Source organism: Loxodonta africana, chromosome 4 (genome assembly GCF_030014295.1).
Source record: "Loxodonta africana isolate mLoxAfr1 chromosome 4, mLoxAfr1.hap2, whole genome shotgun sequence".
Lineage (NCBI taxonomy): Eukaryota > Metazoa > Chordata > Mammalia > Proboscidea > Elephantidae > Loxodonta > Loxodonta africana.
In genome coordinates this window covers 80,335,253-80,358,641 of record NC_087345.1, presented here as the reverse complement: position 1 = coordinate 80,358,641, position 23,389 = coordinate 80,335,253, and the positions used below count along the sequence as shown (strand labels likewise).

The 23,389-nt window shown below is 50.8% G+C and overlaps 2 protein-coding genes across 3 annotated transcripts; both read right to left on the bottom strand.

Annotated features, from left to right (window-relative positions):
* Positions 1-4,231: 4,231 nt before the first annotated feature.
* Positions 4,232-10,066, bottom strand: ZBTB39 (zinc finger and BTB domain containing 39). 2 transcript variants are annotated; one of them, XM_010598128.3, is made up of 2 exons: positions 9,959-10,066; positions 4,232-8,424 (listed from the first exon to the last, which is right to left on the bottom strand). In XM_010598128.3, the coding sequence occupies exon 2, from the start codon at positions 8,378-8,380 to the stop codon at positions 6,251-6,253; it is 2,130 nt and encodes a 709-aa protein (XP_010596430.1). In that variant the 5' UTR covers positions 8,381-8,424; positions 9,959-10,066; the 3' UTR covers positions 4,232-6,250. The 2 variants fall into 2 exon arrangements, with proteins under 2 accessions (XP_010596430.1, XP_010596433.1); XM_010598131.3 differs by lacking the exon at positions 9,959-10,066 and adding an exon at positions 9,742-9,901.
* Positions 10,067-17,092: 7,026 nt separating this feature from the next.
* TAC3 (tachykinin precursor 3) lies at positions 17,093-22,897 on the bottom strand. Its single transcript, XM_003405564.3, has 5 exons — positions 21,078-22,897; positions 18,280-18,388; positions 18,055-18,084; positions 17,549-17,602; positions 17,093-17,166 (listed from the first exon to the last, which is right to left on the bottom strand). The coding sequence occupies exons 1-5, from the start codon at positions 21,189-21,191 to the stop codon at positions 17,093-17,095; spliced, it is 381 nt and encodes a 126-aa protein (XP_003405612.1). The 5' UTR covers positions 21,192-22,897.
* Positions 22,898-23,389: the final 492 nt, after the last annotated feature.

Sequence of the window (23,389 nt, the reverse complement as noted above, 5' to 3'; positions counted from 1 at the left end):
CTGGACACCCTCATTTCATAAATCAGCCTGGCCGGAAAGAGCGAGCTCTGCAGGAACCTCGCAAAACCTTCCTTCGGTGTTTGTGTGCTTGTTGATCTCCCGGCACACCATGCTCGTTGAGGGGACAAGAGGCCAGAGGCCAAGGAACCAGGAGGCCTCAGCAGGGCGTTCCCAGGCTATGCATGCTCAGGGCTGTGATAAGTGAAGAGGGTGGGGGCCGCGGGGGTAGGGCTAGCTGAGGTTGGAGGCAGGCGCCCTGCAGCTGGGCTGGCAGGATCGTCTCTCCACCACCACCCCCATCCAGGAAACAGGGCTCCATTTCCTTGCCATACCCTTCCCTTCTTCCATCCTGCTCCCCTCCCCCAGAAGCGAAGGAGCTGTTCCCAAGTATTCAAATCAATACCCCTCAGACCTAACCTCCTCCCAGCTTTGGATCTAGGACACTTCCAGCTTCTTCCAGGGAGAGATGTTATCAAAAATCATCCCATCTCTCCCTTTCCCTCCAGATCACAGGAAAACATCAATGGACATCCCTTCTGGGATCAGGCCCTGGGACAGCCAGCAGCATGCACTGACAGATGCTCTGTCCCTCAGCCTTTGTCCCCTGCATAGGGGGGCCGGGGAGAAGTAAAGCGGATATTTTCCAATCCCGCCACAAGGCAGAGTTCTGGCATTCTTTTAAGTCAGTTCTCACCCTTACACTTCTTCCTCTCTGGCCAAGTCTTCCTCATTTTCCTATCCAGCAGCTTACCTCTATTAACACTTGTCCTATAGATAGGAAGAGAAGCCCTCCTGTTAACAAGCAGGTCTTCTAGAAAAGGCTCATTTATCAGTTTGGGAAACTATGACCACGCCCATGAAGAACTCTGACTTACACATAAGCTTAAGAACGGGTCCTAGTTTCTGCCTTCCAACCCAAGTGCTTGGCCTCTTAATCCTGTTTGTGAGGGTGAAGGGATTGTGGATGTAATCACTGATATCCTCTTTAGTGTCTCCTCGGTCCTGCTCAAGTGCTTAGCTTGGCCGGAATGTTTAACTTGTAGTAACTACTCACTTACCTGGAGAACTGTCTCCTCTGCTCTTAGAATCTGTAACCGTATTCACCAGCTGCATCAAACATGTGCTCCAACGGTGTATGCACCCGGCTTTGCCAGGAACATGGACGGAAGCCTGTATCTATAATCCCTCTGCTCACTGGGCCCTCATTTGAAAGGGTCTTAAGCTACAAACAGCTGTGCAGTGGCACAGAGCTGAATGCTTTTTGAACCAGGAGAGTCTGGGTTGCAGCTTGGGGTTGTAAGAAGGGCTTAACATCACAATGCAGAAAATGCATTAAAAAAAATTCTTCCCTTGTCCCCACATAAAAACCAAGCTAAGATCCAATGCCGGTATTACTGCCTCCTCTGACTTGGGCTCCAGAGGTCTTCCGAAGGAAACCCAATTTTACATCTGCCACATCCCGGGTCAACTTAGAGGCCTCTTCCCCAAGATCTCACTCTTCCTCTCATTGATTTCAATCCAGCAACCAGCTACCACGCTGGCAGGATAACTTCCTTGGGGCCTTTCCTTCCGTGGAAGGAGAGTAGGAGCTGGCTATGCCGACCGCAGCAGGCTGTTGTGCTCAGCTCGTGTTTATAAGCACTGAGGGTACGCGGGACCAGGCCTTGTGTTGAGACCAGATGGATGAATCACTCCCCCATTTCTAGGGGTCTCATCTCCTCCTCTGTGGGAAGAGATCTGTATCAACCTGATGAAATTATGCCAAATCTCTGCCTCCTCCCAGTTTTAATCTTCCTACCTCCTCTTACTCTCCATCAGCCCCTCCCCACTCAGACATCTCGTGCCAGAGTGAAATAAATAGTATCAGCAAGAGAATTTGTGGCCAAATCTGTTACTTAATAATGTCCAGTTAAACTGCCCGTGGCTCTCTCTGGGCTGAAAGAAAATGTCCCCATGAAAAGGTTGGATCATTGACTTAATTTCCTAATAAAAACAGACGAAGGAGCTAATAGTGGGGAATTCCAGCCACAGGAAAAGAAAAATGTGCTAGTTGAAAGAATTCTGGCATCTGCTGCACAGAACACTGCTACTGAAAGGGTGATGAGCCCAGATATTCTGAACTCAAGGTACGAGCATGTTCACAGCCAAGAGGAAAAGAACTCACATTTCCATTTTCCTTTTTTTATTCTAAATAAAAACCACACTTTGTGCTGAACAATGGAATATAAAAGAATCAGATGTACAACGATTTTAGACATCTACTATTTGGGGGAAAACGTTTACAAAATATACAAAACTTTACAGCAATAGATAGTAAACACTTAAATATTAGGAGGTCAGTACTTTTTATTAATTTAATGGAAGAAGTTAGACGTCAACACTCTTCTCTGCGTCATAAAAGAGACTTTTGCTCTTGGAGGTGGAGGGGAGGATGGGCTGGACAGGGAAGGGGTGTTGGAACCTCAACATCAAAACGATTTCATTTTCATTCTGATGTGAAGTTTACGGTGAGTAGTCACATTGAAACTAATGCTGTGTCCCCTGCTTCCTGCCATTCAGAGGAGGATTCAGTGAAAACGCCGTGTGGGGACTCCCAGATGGGTACAGACCTCTCCACACACCCCACTCCATGCCAACAAATTCAGTGTGTCCATCTATAAAGAGATTTTAATTCACTTCCAAAGTTGAGGAGCCCTGAAGAAACAGGGCACAGCAGGCCAGAGAGATGGCTGGGAAGAAAAGTTACCAGTAGCAAAAACCTGACTGGGGAGAAGGTATTTTAAGCCCAAAAGCCTGTCCTGGAGACAAAGGGGTGCTGACAGATCAGAAGTAAAGCCAGAAAGAACTTTTACTCATTGCCTGGTTCTTAGGGGTCACTTGGGCCTGATCCCTTTCTCTTTTCTTCCCAGCTAGCCATGAGCTACAGAGACTCCATGGGGTCTTAAAAGTTAGGACCACATACTAGGGTACAGCAGAGCTACCCAGCTGGTGCTTTGGCAACAGTGAGCTGTGACTGGGTCACAGGAATCTGGGACGTGATCCCCTCCTCTGGCCACAAGCGGCCTCCACTATTCATCTCAGTGTGCCATACAAACAGTGCCATTTTACCTCAGGAAACAAGTTGGGAAGGTCCACGCTTGGTCTCATGATCTACTGTCACCATCTTGAAGTTCTTAATAATATTTGCACGAGGGGATCTGCCAATTACGTAGCCAGTCCTGAGTATAGAGCAAGAAAGACAAAAAGGGAAAGAGTAGACAATCAAGGGTCAAACAGAACCTCAGCGCAAACAGCAGGGACAATGCTAAACTGGGCTTCAGGGGGAAAGGCAACAAATTCAAATGGACAGATGGCTGGAAAAATAAAGACTCAAAATGAAGCAAATACCTTCCCCCAGGTATCCCTGGTGGTACAGTGATTGAGAGCTGGGCTGCTAACCAAAAGGTTGGCAGTTCAAATCCACCAGCCACTCCCTGGAAACCCTATGGGGCAGTTCTACTCTGTCCTCTAGGGTTGCTTTGAGTTGGAATCAACTCAACAGCAGATAGCACAGGTAGGTATCCTAGAGCACCCTCTGCTACCAAGTGTTTCAAGTAACATAGTTCAGAAAAGGGGGTGCTAGAGGCAGAGGAAGCAAACGTGACTTCAAAGAGAGGGAGAGGTCAGGTCTGACTACGGGGACACGCAGGACAGGGTTTGGTCAATGAGCCTCAAGAGCTCCTAATCTTGCTACATGTCTGACTGGGAACAACTAGGCCACCCTGATCAACCACTTAGCCTATAGGGAACAGTAGGCCCAGTCTTTTATTTAGTGTTTCAAGGGCAAAGTTTCATGGATTTGCTTTTTGGTTTACTGGCAAAAAGGGAAAACTTCACAGTTTCAGTATAGTATACAGATCACCCAGCATCCAAGGTGCCCTCTGTTAAAGAAAAGGGTTTCTCCAGCATATTTCTCCAATCAGCTACCTGACTGGGTTCCAGCATCACCTCTCTCAAATACAGCTATTCAAAAATCTGTCCTCCCCAACCGTCTGGGAGGGATCACCCAGGCTTGAAACGCTGAGCAGATACATAACTACAGCCTTTTACACACCATCCTTCTTAAGATTTCTAATGGACAGTGGAAGAAGCCAGTTAGTGATGAAATGTCCCAGTACTGCTTTCCTGACAAGAGTGTCTCAGGGGACATCCAACAAGCTGGGTTTAGATGGTGAAAGGTGGGCCTTTCACCTAGCCACTGTACAAGTCCCTTTATCTACTGTCACCCCACCAGAGAGCCAGGCACTCCAACACTGAGGCTTCTCCAATTCACAGCTGGGGAGACAGGCAGCAGGTCCATCAGGGAGGGAGACAAGGACAGGAGACTTTCCAGATTTAGGAAGGCTAAGATATACAAATAGGTCCTTCATGAGACGTGATCCCCTAGACTCAGTCCTGGTCTACTCCATTACAGGATGGAATGGGGGTGAAAGATCTGGGAATTTAACTGGACCCCATTATTGAACAGTCCTTGGTCCCAACTTTCTACAACATGTGTCCATTGCCTAAAGTGTTCTCTGGGTTTACTCTGGTAAAGACTACCTGGAGAGAAAGAATTTGCTTTTTGAAAAGGCTTGACATGTTCTCCCCTGCCTCCAAATCTCTGGCCTGGACTGTTGCCTGGACTATGGCTACCTGCTAAGGAGAAACTCATTTTCCTCAAATCTCTTATCTGAAAGAGATGCTGGGTAATATGTATACAAAAACAAAAAATAAGTATTAGTATTCAAAAAGGCTTTGTGAGTTAATTGAAACCACTTGCTTGTGAAACAGCCCAGTGCTGCTGAGTCCCAACAGGGGTAGTGTCGGGGTGGAGGCCAAGGACTCCCAGAGCTCACTTGAGCAGGGTGAGGTAGTATGAGTTACGGAGGTGCCACTTTGTGAGTATGCAAGATCCGAGGGCCCTCTCCCTCCAGCCTTCTTTGGGCAAGACCCCTTCAAAAATCAACTAAGTACTGAGTCAGCCAGCCCTGTGGACTGGACAGATACCCCAGCCACCTGAACCAGCCGTCATCCAACAGCGCCCCCTGGAGGTGATGCAATGACAGATCAGGATAAATTCCAGCAGGTCAAACACGAGCTGCCAAAGCTCTGGCCCTTATAGCACAAAGTAAACAACAGTGGTATCCGATTCGGACAGTCAAAACGCACACTCTGCTACACACCGCCAGTTTCTCAGGTCCCTTTAATCCTGAAGAGCTCACAGAGTCCACCATTCCACCACCTCATGGGGTCTCCTCATCTACACTATAGGCCAAACACACTTCTGGGTGGGAGACTGGATGGAAATTAAGGCAAGGCTCCTGCCGCCAGATACATCCTCACTTGCCCACCAGGAAACTCAAGGTTGACAGAGGTGGCCAGAATGACAGATGACTGTATCAAAGTGGCTCCCTATTCTCTTTGCCCCACAGGGAAGGCCTGACGTCCTGGGTCATCACTCCGTAAAACCATTCTTCTTTGGAAATGAGGAGAAGAGGGAAACCTTCCTTCCTGTCCACCCCTGCTGCCACTTCTGGCGGCACTGCAGGACAACCCCTTCTGGCTGGCAAAGATTCATTCAAAAGCTTTCTGAACGACCCCTTCCTCTAAATAGAAAGCTTTGTCTCAGTTTGGATCTAGCTGCCAAAGATTTTTCACTGTCCAATCAGCAGATTAGGGCCATGAAACAAGCAGGCACCTTCATCTCTGACACCTTTTCCCTGCTGAGGGCTAGGACTCAAACCTGAGGTAAGCCACCCTGCTGATAGCCTTCTGGATAGCCACAGTTCCAAAATCTTTCTTGTAACTGGTTGTTCCAGTAATTCCTACTGAGAAAACCTCTCTCCACCTCCTCTATTCGGTGAGGCTGTTGGTTGGATTCTTAGCAGCATAAAACCTATCAGTAAACTAAAACTAGACAGGCTAGAGAAGGGGATCTAGTTGACACCAACTGTCTGATTAGATCCCAAAACTAGCCTCAAAAGAATCAAACTCACAGCCCTTCATGGGCAAGAACAGGTATGGAGGTAAACGCGATAGGGCCATTGCTTCTCAAAAACAGTAACTTAGCTTATGTGCTATTTCTTCATTTTTCTTCTTTAAACACAACACAGAACAGAATTCCTAGCAAGGCAAAATTGTAACTTCAGCTGAGGAGGGACCAACAGCCATTAGAAAATCTGTGTCCTGGCTGCCCCCTGAGAGCTGCCCTGGCTCTGCCGGGACCCAGTCAGCTGTCCGAGTTCTTCTCTGCCTCTTTGGAATGGATAATGTACATGAAGGTCTGTTCAATGGTGAAGTCGGGCGGGAGGCTGCCTTTGTGCACACCGACGTGCTTGCTCATGAGGTTAAGGGTGGAACTATAGTGGCCACAGACAGTGCAGCGGTACATCAGGGCCCCCGAGTGTGTCTTCAGGTGGCACTTAATGGTCGAGCGGCCTCGGAAGAACTTGTGGCACACCTTACACTGGTATGGCTTCTCGCCCGTGTGGATCCGCCGGTGGTAGTTGAACTCGCTGGTGTGGGCGAACCTTTTGCCGCAGACCTTGCAGCTATACTTGCTGTTCCCAGGTTGGCCCTGCAGAGCCAGCTCCTCACTCAGGAACTCCTCTGCAGGTAGCTTCCGCTTCTGGAGAGCTGGGTGCTGTAGCCCAAAACCAGGCCGCATGTCCAGAGCACTGTTACATTTGTGCTGGCTGACATGGTAGCGATAGGCAGCCTCCGACTTGAAGCTCTGGCTGCACAAGTGACAGCGGAAGAGGGCGTCTTCCAGGCTTTGGTGCACGGCCATGTGCTTCTCTAGGAGGTGCCAGTCCACAAAACTGTTGGCACAGACAGAGCAGGAGAAGACTGAAATGCCGAGATGGGAGAGTGTGTGCCACATAAGGCTGCAGAGGTTGAGGTGGCGCTGGTCACAAACACTGCAAACCTGGCCCTTCAGGTTTAGGTGGTCAAGGATGTGGCCCCGGACCACGTGGAAATCTTTGGCCAATGCCTTCCCACAGGCAGCACATTTCAACTCAGGGGAGGCTGCCCCTGAAAACAGGCCCAGCTTGCTAGGCAGAGGATCATTGGGGTGGACAATGATGTTGTTCTCAGATATGCCATCCTGTCGGTGGAGGGTCAGCTGCCACTGGGTAAAGAACTTGGTTTCACACATGTCACAGGAGAAGAGGAAAATACCAATGTGGGACAGGACGTGGGTCACCCGGGAGTTTCTGTCCTGGAAGTGGGTCTCACACACCTTGCAGTTGCCTGTCAGCAGGTCCACATGGTCCCGAGCATGCTGCCGGATCAGCTGAATGTTGGGCTCCAGAACTTTCTTGCACACTTGGCAAGGCATGGCCTTATTCTCCCGGGTGTCATTCTCTCCAAAAGTCAGTTCGTCCTCACTGTCGTCACTCAGCTCAATCACCTCCTCGGTTGTGCCTAACTCTTCGGTGGGGTCTTCAAACTGCAAATCATCATCCCCCAGGTCCTCCAGCTGCAGCTCATCCATCTGCCCAAAGCTTGGATCTTTGGAATGCTCACTATTGCTCAGACAGGAGTTGCTCCCAGTAGTAATGTCTATTGCATTGTCAGGAGCGAAGAAGCTGTTTTTACTGAAGTCTCCGTTGCTTTGAACTTTGTACGGCTGGCAGGAGCCCATGCTGGTCTGGACACGCATGCTGACAGTGCCTAGGCCCGACTGGGTCACTGTACTGGGAATGGACGTGAAGGGAGCAGGGGCATCATGGTCTTCTGTCTTTGGTGGCAGCTGTGGAAGAGGCAAGCTATGGTTAGTGTCACTGGTGACATTTCTCTCTTCCTCTTTATAGCCTCCTCCAGCATCACTGGGCAACACATAGTTTCTATCAGGACCAAAGTGCTCCCCGCCACCTCGGAGCTCTCCAAGGGGATGGGCAGGTTCTGCTGAGGTACAACTCAGGGTACCAGAATGGCTCTCACTGGTGGTGGTCAAGGATTTGGCCACAGCAGTGCTCTCCAGGTCAGGGAAGGTGGAGTGACAGGCCCGAAGGAGGTCCTCCATGCCCAGACGCTCGGCCACTTCATAGATGACCCCAACATTGATCAGGTCTGTAAAGAGCTCTGACGTGTAGACAAAGCTCAGAATCTTCTCGAAGTTGGCAGGGGTGATGAAGTCCACCACATAAGTCCTGGCAGCATCAAGTCCCGTATTCAGGAAGAGGTTTTGGAAGTAGCCAGCTGCACAGGCCAGCACGGCCTTATGGGCCGGGAAGGAGCGGCTCCCCACCACGATGGTGACATCACACATGGTCTCCGAGAGCCGGCACTTGTTGAGTTCCTTCAGCAGGTTGTTGGGGTGGTTGGTGCTTTGCAGTTTGATCCTCATGCCCATCTTAGCAGTTCCTATGACGTTGCCTCCGGATCAGCACGGTTAATCTGTGGACAGCAAAAGGAAAAGATGGATGTCAAGTATGTCCCTCCAAGTGAGGGGCCCTACAGGAGAAAATGACACCAGTCTTGGGGGTTTCCAAACCCTGGGTGGCGAACGGGAGTGAATGAACAGGTGAGAGCTGCTCCATTCTACTGGGGACAAGGACAGCAAAAATGATGGGACAATGGCCTCTCCCCCCTCTAAATACTAAGTATACAGAATCACCATGGCAAAATCCAAAATAATGACAAAAAATCTGATAGTCTGATCTTTAAAAGTCAGTACAAGAGGTTGTAGGCTTGGTTAGAGAGAAGGTAGTCCTCTGTGCTGGTACCTGAGAGACAGCCAGTGACATCCCTTGGACACAGCCTTGCACTTCATTACCAGAGCAACTGGCTCAAATTTTCCTCATACTGATTTCCTCCTAAATACAACCTTTCTGACCTCACAAAGGAATGTGTTGTTTTCTTTCATGATACCAAATACCATACATATATTTGAACACAATTACCAAAGCTTCATTAACTACTGGAGAAAACGATGCTCCATCTTCTAGTTTTCCTGCATTGCTGTGTCCTTTCAGCCCCTAAGTACATCACGTGCTCTTTCTTGAATTCACATATGTTCCTAACTGTGCCACATGGCTACTCTGGTCTTTTTAAAACCCAGAGCCATCCCAAACATCACATTCTCTATATCCTGCGGGAAAGTTGAAACATTCAGAACCCAAAGAAGTAAAGCAAAGCAGGAAACAACTATGGTATTTAATACTACTTACATATGTTTTATTCCTTTTTACCACCCTTTTCAGGGTTTATGCTTATTTGATGCCTTAAAATAGACATTTATTTAACTATACAGGCCAGACTCCTAAGGGCGCGTTCAATACCATTTTTTTCCCCTTTCCAGTCCTGCATAGCCTAAGGAAGATAAGCTAGTTGCATTCTTGTTCAATCTCACAACAGGCCCTGGGCAACATAGCCCATTCCTCCATCTCACCAGATTCTACCAAACACAACTCCCAACTTTTCCTGGGCCCAGGAAGCTTCTGAGCATTGTTGGGCACCAGGCAAGCATCTCCTGGCCCTTTGGTGGCCACACAAGAATGGGCCGGCAGGTCGGGGCACTGGGAAGCCAGGGCGGGGGCGGGGCCGGCCGGCGCCCGAACTTCCGGGAAGGGCACCCCAACAAGTCGGGGGCGCCGCAGTCTCGCCTCTGGAGATTCGATTCCGAGACGGCAGGGCGTTGGATCCGGCTGGGCACTCCATCTGGCGGGCGCACCGAGCACCTCGTTCCCTCCACCAAATGGGGGGGAGTCTCACCCAGGCGACTCCGAGGGGACGGCGGGGTCGCGGCAGGGCGCGGGGCCGAATAGGGGGCGAAGGGAGCGGCGGCGGGGCCGTCTGGGGTCGGCGCACCGGCGAGGAGGATGGGCCGGCCAAGGGATGCCGGCAGGAGGGGGCCCAGAGAGAGCGAGAGAAAGGCCGGGACGGGGGTCGGCCCTCGGCCCGGGGCGGCCCTCGGCCCCGCCACGCTTACCCGGCTCCGCTGGGCCCCGAGCACCATCGCCGCAGCCGCCTCACACAAAGGCCCCGGCCCGCCGTGCCCGGCCGGACGAGGAGGCGGCGCCGCCGGCCGCGGCCAGACTCTCCATCCGCCGCGCCGCTCGCCGCGCCGGCCCGGGCCGCCCCACCGCCCGGCCCGCAGCGCCCCCCGCCGTCCCGGAGGAGGCAGCGCCCCCCGCAGCACGGCCGCAGCGCCCCCAGCCGCCCGGGAGGCGGCAGCGCCGTCCTATCCCCACCCGCGCCACAGCGGGGCCGGGTGCAAAGCCGGGCACGGCAGAAGCCATCAAGCCACGGTGCGCCAACCCGCCGTCCGTCCGTCCGTCCGTCCGTCCGTCCGTCCGGGCTCCGCGCGACCCCGGGGCCCCAGCTCCGGCCACTGCGCCACCCGGGGACCCTCGCTCTGATCCCGCTCGGCTCGGGCCCCCATTCCAGCCCCCGACCCCCATTCCGGCCCCCGCGCGACCTGGGAACCCCAGAGATGTAACATTTATTGCGATGCACAAGCAGCTGCAGCACGTTTCCAAGCCCCAAGAACCTTTCTTCCCCAAATTGGGCTTTTGCCGAAGCGCTGATCCACTGTATGGAGGACCACGCCCTTCTCGCCCAGGTGCCTGGAGAAGCGAAAAAAAAACCTCTCCAAGTTACGCTCTCGTCGCCTCCCCTGTTCTAAGTCTCATAGTTCCAGAAGCTTCTCCTCGGAACTTCCACAATTGTAACTTTACAACAACAACAAAAGTAGGAATATTTGATTATGTCTCCTCCACTAGACTGTAAGGAGCCCTGGTGGCACAGTGGTTAAGCGCTCGTCAGCTAACCGAAACGTCTGCGGTTCCGACCCACCAGCCGCTCTGCGCGGGAAAGATGTGGCAGTCGGCTTCCATAAAGATTAAAAACCTTGGAAACCCTGTGGGGTAGTTCTACTCTGTCTTATAGGATCACTATGAGTCGGAATCGATTCTGATAGAATGGGTTTGTTTTTTGGTTGGTTTTGGTTTTGGTTCCACTAGGCTGTGAGCTTTCTGAAGGCAGGGATCTGTGTGGTTTTGTGTACTACAGCATCCCAGCTCTATGTACTCTTTCTGGTACCAATGATATTATTAGCTGCCGTGGCGTCGCGGCACGCAAGCCTTCATTAACAGATGGGTGGTGGCTGCGCATGAGGGGCATTGGCCGGAATCGAACTGGGCCCCCGCATGCAAGGGCAAGAAGTCTACCATTGAACCACCAATGCTCCCCCCAACCCTGCCCCCATGGAATATATGATAGGTGCTTAATAAAGCTTGTTTGAATGAATGAGCTCTTGAGGGCTGGACCGTTTGTGTTCTCCTTGAAAATCCACTGCTGCCCTCTTTCCACGTAGATAACCAGAAGAAAAATTCACAGGATCACACTGCATGGTGGCAGCTCAGACCTGTTTCCTACAGGCTGCCCTTCCCAGCACTTTTGACAGTTCCGTCACTCTGTCTCCCTCCACCCTTCTCTGACATAGGTTACTCCAAATTCTCACCTCAAGTATTCCTGCCTGAGAAATGCCATCAAACCAAGTCTACCTGCCCTGCCCGTCCCACCCCCCATCACCAAAGACAAAAGAAGTCATGCTCACCCCGCGCTCTCTCTCCTTAATCCAGAGGAACCCCTCAGGCTCTAGGACCCTTCAGTTTTGTTCCCCCTTCCATCTCACCCACCACAACAGCCAAGAACAAACCCCCCAGGGCAAGTACATGGTTAACAAAAAACAAACCCATTGCCGTCAAGTCGATTCTGAGTCACAGTGACCCCATGTGTTACAGAGTAGAACTGCTCCGTAGGGTTTTCTTTGCTGTAATCTTTACAGCAGCAGGCCTTTCTTCCATGGCACCACGTGGTGGATTCCAACCGCCAACCTTTAGATTAGCAGCTGATGGCCACTCAGGAAACTTGGTAGCCTTCAGTAATTCCTTATGGGGAGGAGGGGCACAAGTGATGTTGCCAACTGATCTGAGCCAGTTTGGCTGTGAATTTAGGGGATCGCATGTCGCCTTTCCCATGACCTTACTAACTGGTGGTAGATTATACTGAAAGCAAGCATTATACCAAATGCCAGCCCCATTTGGCTGTGTGAGATAACAGAGTCCCCCTGAAATGGAACATCTCAAACCACCCAGACCCAGACCTCTGGCATGACTCTGGAGATATTTGGCTGCTGGGCTTGCAAGGGCCTGGGGCCTGGTCAATCTTTCTAACCAGCTGCCTTATGATCTCTAGGGTGTTGACCCCGGACAAATGCACTTGACATGTGAACTAACTACCCAACGGGTATAGATTATACTGTTTATTGTTGTTCGTTGTCAATTCCAACTCATGGCAACCCCACATGTGCAGTGTAGAACTGCACGCTACAGAATTTTCAAGGCCGTGACCTTTCCAAAGCAGATCACCAGGCCTTACTTCCAAGGTGCCTCTGGGTGTGTTTGAACTACCAACCCTTCAGTTAGTAGTCCAGGTGCTTAAGTATTTGCATCACCCTATACTATTTATACTGAAGTCATTGTAAAAGTAAATCACCACACAGTACAATCACACATGTAGACAAAGCTAAATGGAGAAGAAAGAGCCAGAATCCAGGCAAGGTCTTTTGTCCACGTCTCCGTAGGCATCAACCTGTTTACAACAAAAAGGAGAAGACCAGAATCCCTTCATACAGTGTCCTAGTACTGAAACAGGAATCTAATCTAAAATTTGCCTGCATTGTTTTTGGAATCCCAGGACTGCAGTTTTTGTCAGTCCCACCAGAGAGCAACCTTTCTGCATTTATGCGTCTACTTGGCAAAGCTCTCTTTGCCTCTCAGCGCTCATCTTCAATTCCCACCATGTTTGGGCAGAACCAGTTCTCGAAGCTTTGTGATCCAGTGAGATTCCCCAGACTCTGTGGAAGCTTCCCCATTTTAAGACCCTATAGACAGATAATTTTGAAGCATCAGCAAGACGACTTATTCTGGGAGAAAGACTTGGGGACCTGGGATAGGAACATTCTTTGACCTCTAGCAATAAACCTGACACCAGAGGTGCTGAGTAAGCCCCTTCTTCCTTCCCCACTCCCCGCCTGTACAGCACCCCAGTCATGTTCTGGGAAGAGAACTTTCACTGGGGTGAAGGAACTGCAGGAAGTGGCCTCTGGCTCCAGAGCCTCGTTCTTTCACTGCCTCGGCATAGCTGAGAGTAGACTTTGTACTGGGGTGATTCAGGGACATGAATAAGCACCACCCCCCTCCATGCTAGGCTAAGGTAGGGAGCCTGAGGATTTCCCAGACAGTTACATTAGGGTACAGAACCCCCTCCTTGGGACCAACAGGCTGTGATAGTTGGCACATAAGATTAATAAAAGACACCCAGACCCACACACAGCACACTGAAATGCTTTACACATACGGGGGGCTTCTAGACCAATGCTGCAGCGACTGTTAACAGGTACATTATCAAGGAGTCTGAAGTAAGTGTTTGCCTTTATAATAACCAAGGGAGCCAGTTAACGCCCTACTTTGCTCTGAAGCTATTTGTTCCCCTTTCTCAGCCCCAGCAGTAACTTCCCTGTCTACCCCACCCCCCATCCTAGTTGGATCAAGTTCTGTTTGCTTGTCTGCAGCCTTGTTCAACTTAAACTCTGTGTGTGGGTAACCATCTTATGCCCAGGACCTGTCACAGGATCCATGCTCAACCTTTGGGGACAGAGAAATGGTACAGTGCTACAGATGCGTCCTCTTCTTTGGCTGGGTCTTTGCGGCCTTGATCTCCACCTCCCATTCTAAGTAGGGTACCGGGATTGATGTCTCCCAGGCCCATCCTGGAAACCCTGGTGGCTTAGTGGCTAAGAGCTATGGCTGCTAACCAAAAGGTTGGCAGTTCAGATCCACCAGGCGCTCCTTGGAAACTCTATGGGGCAGTTCTACTCTGTCCTATAGGGTCGCTATAAGTTGGAATCGACTCAACGACAGTGGGTTTAGGCCCATCCTAGAAATACAAACAAGCCATTCAGAATATCTGGGGTTGTTTTGTTTTTGTCTGAAGCTGGTCCATGAACGCCTTTGAGTGCTAGAAACCTTCTTCCAAATTCATTCATTCTTTTAATCACTAAATAAATCTGAATTTTATTTGTGAAACACTGTGTAAGGTACTGTTGGAGAAATCAGTAAGTGTGCAAAACAAAGATTAAAAAAATAGTTGCCATTAAGTTGATCCAAATCACGAAGACCCCATGTGTGTCAGAGTAGAACTGCGCTCCATAGGGTTTTCAAGGATGTGACCTTTTGGAAGCAGATTGCCAGGTCTTTCCTCTGAGGCATATCTGGGTGGGTATGAATCACCAACCTTGCAGTCAGAAGCCCAGCGCTTAACCGTTTATGCCACCCAGAGACTCCTAAAATAAAGATACTTCCATTTAAATATTTTCTAGCTGGAAGAGTCAAGGAAAAGAAAAACCCACCAAACAAACACATCACTGTAGGTCATATGTAAAAATTCTTTATTATTAAGGAGTAGAGGGAGCATTGTATCTTTAATGTAGACACTGCAGAAACTCCAGGGGAATCTATAGCCCATGCCTGTTGGGATTGGGGATATTCACTATGCAGTTTCTACACCAGGGTGAGGCAGAAAGAATGGGGAGGGAGTCAAAGCATGAGAATCTTACAATGATGGGGAAAGAATGGAAATGGGAGAGAGGGCACCAAGGGATCAGGAGAGGGCGGCGGTATTTTCATGATGCAGCCCAGGGATCCAGAAGCAGAGTGCTGAGGACCAAAAAACAAAGTCACACATTATGGCCTGTAAAATTCCTGCCAACTCACTGAGGCGGCAGGAGCATCTGTAAGGGAGAAGGAGAGAGAACTGAAGTCTTAACCCTCAGCTCTCCCTGTCGTTGGGTACTGTCCAGTCGATTCTGACTCATAGCGCCCCCATGTGACAGAGTACAACTGCTCCGTAATGTTTCCTAGGCTGTAATCTTTATGGAAGCAGATCTCCAGGTCTTTCTCCTGCAGAGCCACTTGGTGGGTTTGAACTGCCAACCTTTCAGTTAGCAGCCGAGTGGCTTAGCCATTGTGCCGCCAGGGCTCCTTTAGCTCTCCTTAGAGCTTCTGAAATAGAGGACTGAACCCTCTTGACAGCAGGTGCTCGAACCTTCCCAGCTGCCGGATTTATCATGCTACTTCGAAGCACCTGTGTACATTGTCTGTGGGCACCCATGCAGAAGATGTAGTGACAAAGTGCATAGCACTCTAGCATCCTCGTGAGACAAGTATACACACAGACTCACCCAATATGCCCAGGTACCAACGCTCTCCCAGCCTCCCACAGTCCCTCTTCCTCTCCCCAGAAACTTTTCAGAGGAAGGACAGGCCCGGGATCACTTCCTTTTGCAGCAGCTTTACATGAATGAAACGAGATGACAGCTTGCCCCGGACTACCCCCACAGAAACACAATGATCTGTGTCGATCCGTCTCACCTAATCTCCTTGAAGTGCCAGCCCCAAGATCTTATGTCCTGCTCTGCCTGGCACCTAACAGATTGTAAATGTGCCGTTGGTGGTGATGGTGAGATGATAAAGTCTGCAATTATGGGTCTGATCCCTCTGAAAGAGTCTGGATTCACCAGAAAGCATTAAAAGTAGGTTTCTACAATGAACTTGTTTCTACCATTTGTATAAAATACTATGGCAAAATTGCACTGTAATTATCTTTATGGCCGGTGCATAACGCTGGGGGAGAATATGTCATCCAGATATAGCTGCCCGTATAATTATCTGGCCGTCGGCAGGACTGAAATAACCATCTAATGAGAGCAAAATGATACGGTAAGTACCATGTAATCAGCGAGTTACGGTTATTACGGTTCTTTGTGCCCTCTCACCCAGCACTGAATGGGGGGCTAGACCCAGCCTCTGGTCCCAGGGAGTCATCACAGACAGTATCATTGAAAGCCAGATCTGTGGGCTTCCAACTGGTCACCTTGAGACCAATGAGTGTGGGAAGCAGGGACACGGAGAGGAACAGGGCTCTCTCTAGGATAATTGAGGCTTCCCAGTCCCTCTCCTTCATTCCCGCTCCCCACTCTCCTTTCTTTGAAAGCTCTTGAAAAGAAAGCCGTCAGTGGATCTGCTTTGCTGTGTGTGGGAAGATGGTGTCGGGGCGGAAGTTTCCATGTTTTGACTAGACACTTCCCTAGGGGATTCTCACTCGCATACCAAGTGAGAGATCTGTCTGCCCACTCAGGCCTGGGGTCCAGCCCAGACAGCTCTAGGCAGGCAGACCAGAGCCAGTCAGGGGAAATACTGGGACATCCCCCATACCTCCCAGGTGGGAACATCATGATAAAGCTCACGCTTACACAGTGCTATGTGCCAGCACTGTTCTGAGCACTTCGCCTATGCTAAATCTTCCAAACCACAGCCCTGCGAGTGGTATTGCTACCCTCACTTTTCAGAGAAAGAAACTGAGGCACAGAGGGGTTATGTAACTTGGCGAGGTCACACAGCTAGTGGAATGGTACATCAAGGATTCAAACTCAAGCCATGCTCTCATCCATTACACTACGCAGAGGTTTCCAGCTACTCTCCATCAAATTTCAGAGTTCTTTCCATTTGTTCCTAATCACCTGGTGTAGGACTACACAGAGGCACTGGACCAGGTAGCCCAGGATTCTGAATGATTTGAAAGGCTCAACCTGCCTGGGAAGCAAAACACTTCGCTTGTGAATCGGACGTGGTACGTATAACTATCAGATCATGATCTCTCCATCTTTTGCATAGATTATAAAAGAACCGAGTCCAAAAAACCAACGTTGCCCATCAGAGAAGCTCCAGAGGAAGCCTCTCTCTCCCACCACTTACTTCTGCTCAGTCGTCAGCCAGGGCCCATGACACAGGAGAAATTCGACATGAAAAAGAGGTTTGTATGTGTGCCTGCACGCATCTCTTAGAGTGCATTTGAGCAAAGGTGTGCTGGGCACTGGTGTTTTATTTTAGGGCAAATTTATGAGCATCGATTACCTGCAGTATCAGAGGAAATACACAGCTGGTAGTCTCCTCCTCCCCCTCCCATATGCCTCTCAGCTCCCCTTCCAGCCCTCCTTACCTCATTCTGCATTGGGGGGATACTGGAGGTTGCCAAAGCTGGGGATGTTCTCTTGATTCACATCAATAGGAGTGTCTGGGATGAAGTAAACAGAGTGGTTAGGAAGAGCTTTTCTGAAGGACCTTCACTCTGACCTGACAGAGTGAGGGACTGGCTGTAAGGGAGAGCGTTAGACAACAGAGTTGGGAAGAAGAGGCACGCTCAAATGGGCAGGAAACAGCCTCCCTGCTCTCCGCCACCCAGCTGCAGCTTACAAGGGTCTCCCTAATCGGCTCCCAGGAGGTAGGGGCGGCTGGACTGTGGGTCCAAGAAGATAGGGTAGAAGAGGCCCAGGAACACTCGCTGTAGCTAAGAAAAGTTCTGTCTTCCTCTCTGGTGATAAATATGAAGCACTTGGCGTCTGCCATATCCTCTCCAGTACCCCGAGCCCTTCCACTGTATCTCCACACACTCTTACCTGGCTGGATGTTCCTCTTGCCCATCAGTCCCACAAAGAAGTCATGCATGTCACCTGCAGAAAAATGGTTGGCATTGTCAACAGTGATGAATATTCACAGACCTGTGTCAAGACTTTGGAGATTGGGCTTCCGGTCTCTGTTTCTTTATTGTGCCACATTCAGCAGGCGTGTTTCCTGAGCCCGTGCATTCTGCCCATCTATTCCTCTTCCACATTTCAAGAATTCTCTGCCCCAGCAGGTGCCTGATTTAATCTTGACAGACACCAAACACTGTCTGCTGAGACCCGCATGGTTCCCCATGACCAGCCAGCGGAGGAAGGGCCCTCATGCCTCTAGCATCTGCTTCCTCCTAGTTCCCAGTGCCTCTCGATTCAGGAAGGGCTGGCTGAGCAGGTGCAGCTGGCACATTGTTTGTGCCAATGGAGATGGGCACTGGGCCCCATGCCCACAGAGGGAGCTCTGGGCAAGTGGACAGCAGAATAGGGAGGCAGAGGGCGCTACTCACGTTTCTGGGGAAGTGATGATTCCTTAGGACCTGGGGAACCAAGAACAAGTGTGTAAATTGGGGGTTTGAATCTGGAAAGTGACTGGTTAGAAGGGGCTCAGACCACAGCCTTCAACTATTCACTAAGCCATCTCCATTTTCCCTCTGCCTGAAAGGGTTCCCCAGGCCAGTGCATCCTCTGAATCCTGCCCCTCGCACCCCTCTGTCCTCGGGGCTGCTGCTTACCCAGGCTGGCCTTGCTCAGCATTTTGAGCAACCCATCCAGATAGACTGAGCGGCTGTCCAAGAGTCTCCGGAGCAACGACGGGGGCAGCTGGTAGAGATCCAAGTCCTTCTGGAGGGAGGGGAAAGAAGTAAAGAGGGCTGAAGAAGAGGCTCACACCCCAATGCTTAAGAAGCAGCCTCGCCCTGAGTTCATCGCAGCTGGACCCAGCATCATCTTGATTTCAGGATTTCCTCTGGTTTGCTCTGGAAGAGAAGTGGGCTCTCAAAGTGTGGTCTGTGGGGAGCCTGTTAGACATACATTATCTCAGCCTCACCCAGACCAACTGAGACAGAATCTGCACATTTAACAAGATGCCCAGGTGATTGACGTGCATGTTCAGGTTTGAAAAACACTAGTGGACAGGGCTCAAGCCCCTGGAGTTCTACCCATCTCCACCCCAGGCCAGAATGTTTGTGTCCAGGGACAAAGAAGAAGATGACCTGATGCACACATCTGCAGCGTGTGTCACACACCCCAGCCTCTGACCTAGAGTATGGTAGGTGGGGGTGGGAGACTTTCAGTCTGGGTTCGGCTCTATCAGAGCTGTAGGGTGGGTGGGCCCAGGGTGCCCCTGGGAGGCTGCCCAACTATTCTGTTGCCCAGTACTGAGGGGCTTCCTGGAAATGTAAAATTTTCAGTGTTAAAGCCAGGCAAGTCCCAGACAAACCAAACGGTTGGTCACCCCATCTCCCCAGCTCCAAAGGGGACCATTCCCTGGGGCCCTCTCCTGGCTCTTGCCCCTTCTCAAACACTGAGTGAGAAGGACACGGGCTCTTTTTCTCCCTGGCACATCAAGAATCGGTTTACTCAGGGATGTGGCTCCCCCCATTTGGTGAGTGAGCCTCGAAATTCCCCGCTCCCAAGAAAGGCCCATCAGACAGAGCGCGTGTCCCCTAGTCTGTGTTCCATGACTGAGTCAAAGACAGGACTCGGTCTTGGGGACGGGTAGGGTGGGCGGCCAGGTCACACTTGCAACCCTGATCTTCCCCTACACTGCGCTCAAGCCCATGGATGTTTCTCTCCCTGTTTTCCCACTGCCTCTCACTCTCTTCCTCTCGTGGGTCTCTGCCCTGGTTCCCTTTCTCCCCTTTTCAGTCCTGGATCTAGAATTTCAGGAAGGGGGGATGCTCAGAATGGCCTCTCCTCTTCTCCTCCACCCCCACAACTGAACCCCAGATCTGGGAGTTGCTGGCAAGCAGAGGCTTTTAATTGTCCTCTTGATTTTTTTTAGCAGCTTGGGGCACAGCAGGATGGTGGGCACACATTAGACGCCCAGATACTTGCAGCTGCAGAAAGACAAGGTGAATGATCACATCTGGAGATTCTCACCTTGAATCTCACAGTGTCTCTGTCTTCATGTCCCCATGTCCTAGGGCTGCTGTGCACACACAGAAGCACATTTCTACAGGATGCAGCCACACCCACACCAGTCAGTTGGGTAGACATACATACAGTACATATCCATCCTACCGGCCTTCCAACCCAGTTCCCTTCTTCCTCAAAGACCCATGGGGAAGAAGAATAGGACGGCAGTCCCTCTCCCTCATTACCAAGAGGGGCAGAGAGGACATCTCCTTGTCCAAAGACTCGAAGCAAATTTGTCTTGGAAGAACCCAGATACTCTGACTATCCCAGGTTGGCACTTCGCAGTTCGGCATACAGTGCCCAGCTCATATTTGGCACTACCTGTGTGTTTTTTGAACTGGTTCTGGTCTTTTGGTTGGGGGTCAAGTGCTACCTGCCAGGCCGCCAGCCTATTGTGTCCTGGGACACTTCCCCAGCTGGATGAAGACTGGTGATCACTCTCTTTGTCTTGCATACGGCTTCTCAGACAGCCACTTTCCCCAGATTGTTCAAATACTCTGCCCACCTCCTGTTATGAGATGCTAAACAGATCTGAGCAGGAGAGGCAGTTAGACTTCACACACTGAATTTATGATAAGTCCCACCTGTAAGCATCTTAAAAGCCTTTGTACCAATGTAATGGCTATCATTTCAAAACCTTGAAAAGACTTTCTCCTGGTTCTTCCCATACACCTGCCTGACAATTCCTACTCTTTTCTTAGAGGAACTCCGGAAATTAGGGCCCAACCTACTTTTTCCCCCTTTCCTAAGCAGAGACTGGAGATGGGCAAGAGACAGGAGAGAAGAAGAGAAGCGGCTAGGCTCTTAGGAGCACCTGAGGTTACTGGGGGCAGATGAGCAGAGGATATGGGAATTTATTTGCATTTTGAAAATAAAACAATACATATAACTGATCAGTAAAACAGCATACAGATAACCAATTGGGAGAGAAAGCCCGACTGTGTTTCTTATCCAGGGCTGTGGCACCTTGCAAAGGGACAGAGCCTAAGCTGGACCATGAAGAACCTTGGACCACCCTATTCACTCCTGGCAGCACCACCCTATCACCAAGCAAGCAGTCAGTCAACCAGACAAACTACATATTTGTATAGCACCTTCACATACAATTGACGGCACTGGGTTTTTTTGCTGTTGTTGTTGTTTTTTGTTTTTTTCACATACAAGGCGTCAAAGACACACAGAGAGACAAAGCTATTTACAAATATACCTGGAGACAGTGAGAACATGAGACCATCAAGGAGGCTGAGCAATTCAAAAGAAGGCAAAATACCCTTTGATGGACAGCCTCCCCCCCCAACTCCCCACCTCACCATCTTCCCCATCAGCTCTCTCCAAGTTCCCATAATGTCTCCCAGTTGTCTGCCAGGGTAGGGACAGCTGGGGGGTGCCTTACCTTGCTGTGCCCCCTGCCAGGCACCACCTGCTCCTGTGACTCCTCACAGGCAGCCCTGCAGCTCTGGATCAGGCTGACGGCCAGGATGGCTGCAAACAGCAGGGTGCTCCTCATGGTGCCTGGGAGGGCAAAGGGCCAGACTGGCAAAGGGAGGGAAGAAGGAGGATGCAGGCAGGGTTCTCAGCCCTGGTGCAAACGCAGGAGACATTCATGAGGAGAAGCTTGACTTGACCCTGTGCCCCCAGCCCCCAACTCTCCCTCCCAAGCCCCTGGTGTTGGGAACCAGTGAAGAGTATCTCTGAGCAGGGAATACATCCCTTGGGCTCAGTTTCCCATCAGACATCTCCCTAGGACATGTACCTGGCAATGAGCAATAAGGCAATGGTGCTGGAGGACTCTAGGCACCCAAGGATAGACTTACAGGACGTGCACAATAGGGCAGGCACTATTTCCTTAGTTGGCTTGAGGAGGGACCCTGGATGCTATTTTCCGACATTAGGTAACCCCGAGACTTAGGCAAAAACTTTCTGGTGTAGAAGAATCAGTCTGCATCCACAGGCTCCAAACATTAACCACTGGTGCTTTCTGCTCAACTTCCCAGTACTCTGTTCCCTGTCAGAGGTAGTCACCTCCTTCACTCCCTCCTGACTCTGGCCCCTGCCCCTAGGCACCAGCTCCCAGTCCATCCAACATTTTCCCACTCCCTCGCTCAATCATGCCTACCTGTGGGGCAGCTTTGAGCCTGGGCCAAACAGTCTGGCAGGATCAGGGAGCTGGCTGGAAGCTGGGAGCTCAGCCCACTCCCCACACTCGCTGATGCCGCTGGAGGAGTCACCTGAAGAGAGAAGGGGCGTGGAAGGGATCTGGGAATGTGGCAGGAACTCCGTCCCAGCTCCCTGATAAAGGCTCTGGGAGGGTCTGGGGGAGCTGAGGGGAGGGGCTGAGAGTCACCAATCCCAGGGTGGCTGGAGGGGAGGGGGGAGCGTGGGAGTGGGGGTAGGATGGAGACTGTAGCGCGCGCGCACACACACACACACACACGCAAGCCACAAACCCAGCAGCAAGCTCAAGTTGTCCAACAGCCCACTTTCCAACTGCATTTGAGCTGCACACTCCAAAAGAATGTTGCATGTGGTTTTCACAGATTTTCTATGCCAGGTCTAGCTCAATAGGTATGGACCCCTGGGTCTCTTTCCCCTCCTTGTTCATCCACCAGGTCCTTGCCCTTTAAAGCCTCAAGCTTGACTGCCAGGCCAGAATAATTTTAGCTAGGGATCTCTCTGCACTTCCCACCACCTGGGCGACCAGGCTGAGACCCTGAGGTTTGGGAGGCGACTCTAGCATCCCCTCTAGTCCTCCCTTCTCCCTCTGTCCCCCATCCCATGGCAACTGCCCCAAGTGGGATGCTGGAGCTACCCCATCACACTGTTCTTCATACCAAGTGAGGGTCAGTACTTCTCCCCTGTTACTGAACCCAGAAGCCTCCAGTGTCTGCCTCCCTCCACTGCTCCTCCGTGCTAAGGACTCTCCTCTCGGCACCCCCATCCACTCCTTGACCCTGAATCAGCCTGACTTAGTTCCATTCTTCCAGAATTCTAACTTCTATCCCTTCTGCTGTAATCCCAGAGGAGAGGAACAGAACGTGATAGCTGAACTGTTCCCCTACCCCCGCTCCCTGCCCCTGCATTGATCTCTTAATTGCTCCTTTCCTTTCTACTCAGTTACACGTTTTCGGGTCTAATCTGTCTCCCTGCAGCCCAAGACTCTTCTTGCCTGACCTTTCAAGCCTGTTGTTCACCCCTCACTGTTGAGGGGGCTTATTCTGCTCATTTCACACCCAAGATAGAGAGGCCCAGGGGGAGAGTCAGAATCAGGATCAGAGACAAAACCCAGAGAGAGACAAGGGACTGAAAGACTAGGGGAGATGTAAAGTGAAAGATGTATTAGAATGATTAGTCATTCCCAGCGTAGAAGGGTGCAGGGCTTGAACACTGCAAAGTGCTTCAGCATAGAGCAATCCATTTGATTTTCATCACCACCACCATGTTGTTGTTAGGTGCCTTTGAGTCAGTTCCAACTCAAACAACAGAATGAAACGCCACCCGGTCCTGCACCATTCCCATAATCATTGTTATGCTTGAGACCATCGTTGCAGTCACTGTATCAGTCCATCCTGCTGAGGCTCTTCCACTTTTTCTCTGACCCTCTACTGTGCCAAATATGATGTCCTTTTCCAGGGACTGGTCCCTCCTGATAACATGCCCAAAGTACGTGAGACAAAGTCTCACCATCCTTGCTTCTAAGGAACATTA

Coding starts and splice junctions, on each gene's coding strand:
- ZBTB39 (XM_010598128.3), bottom strand. CDS start 8,380: ATGGGCATGAGGATCAAACTGCAAAGCACCAACCACCCCAACAACCTG.
- TAC3 (XM_003405564.3), bottom strand. CDS start 21,191: ATGAGGAGCACCCTGCTGTTTGCAGCCATCCTGGCCGTCAGCCTGATC. Junction 18,389..21,077: donor CTGGCAGGGGGCACAGCAAG/GTAAGGCACCCC, acceptor CCCTCCCTCCAG/AAGGACTTGGATCTCTACCA. Junction 17,603..18,054: donor ATCATCACTTCCCCAGAAAC/GTGAGTAGCGCC, acceptor ATTTTTCTGCAG/GTGACATGCATGACTTCTTT.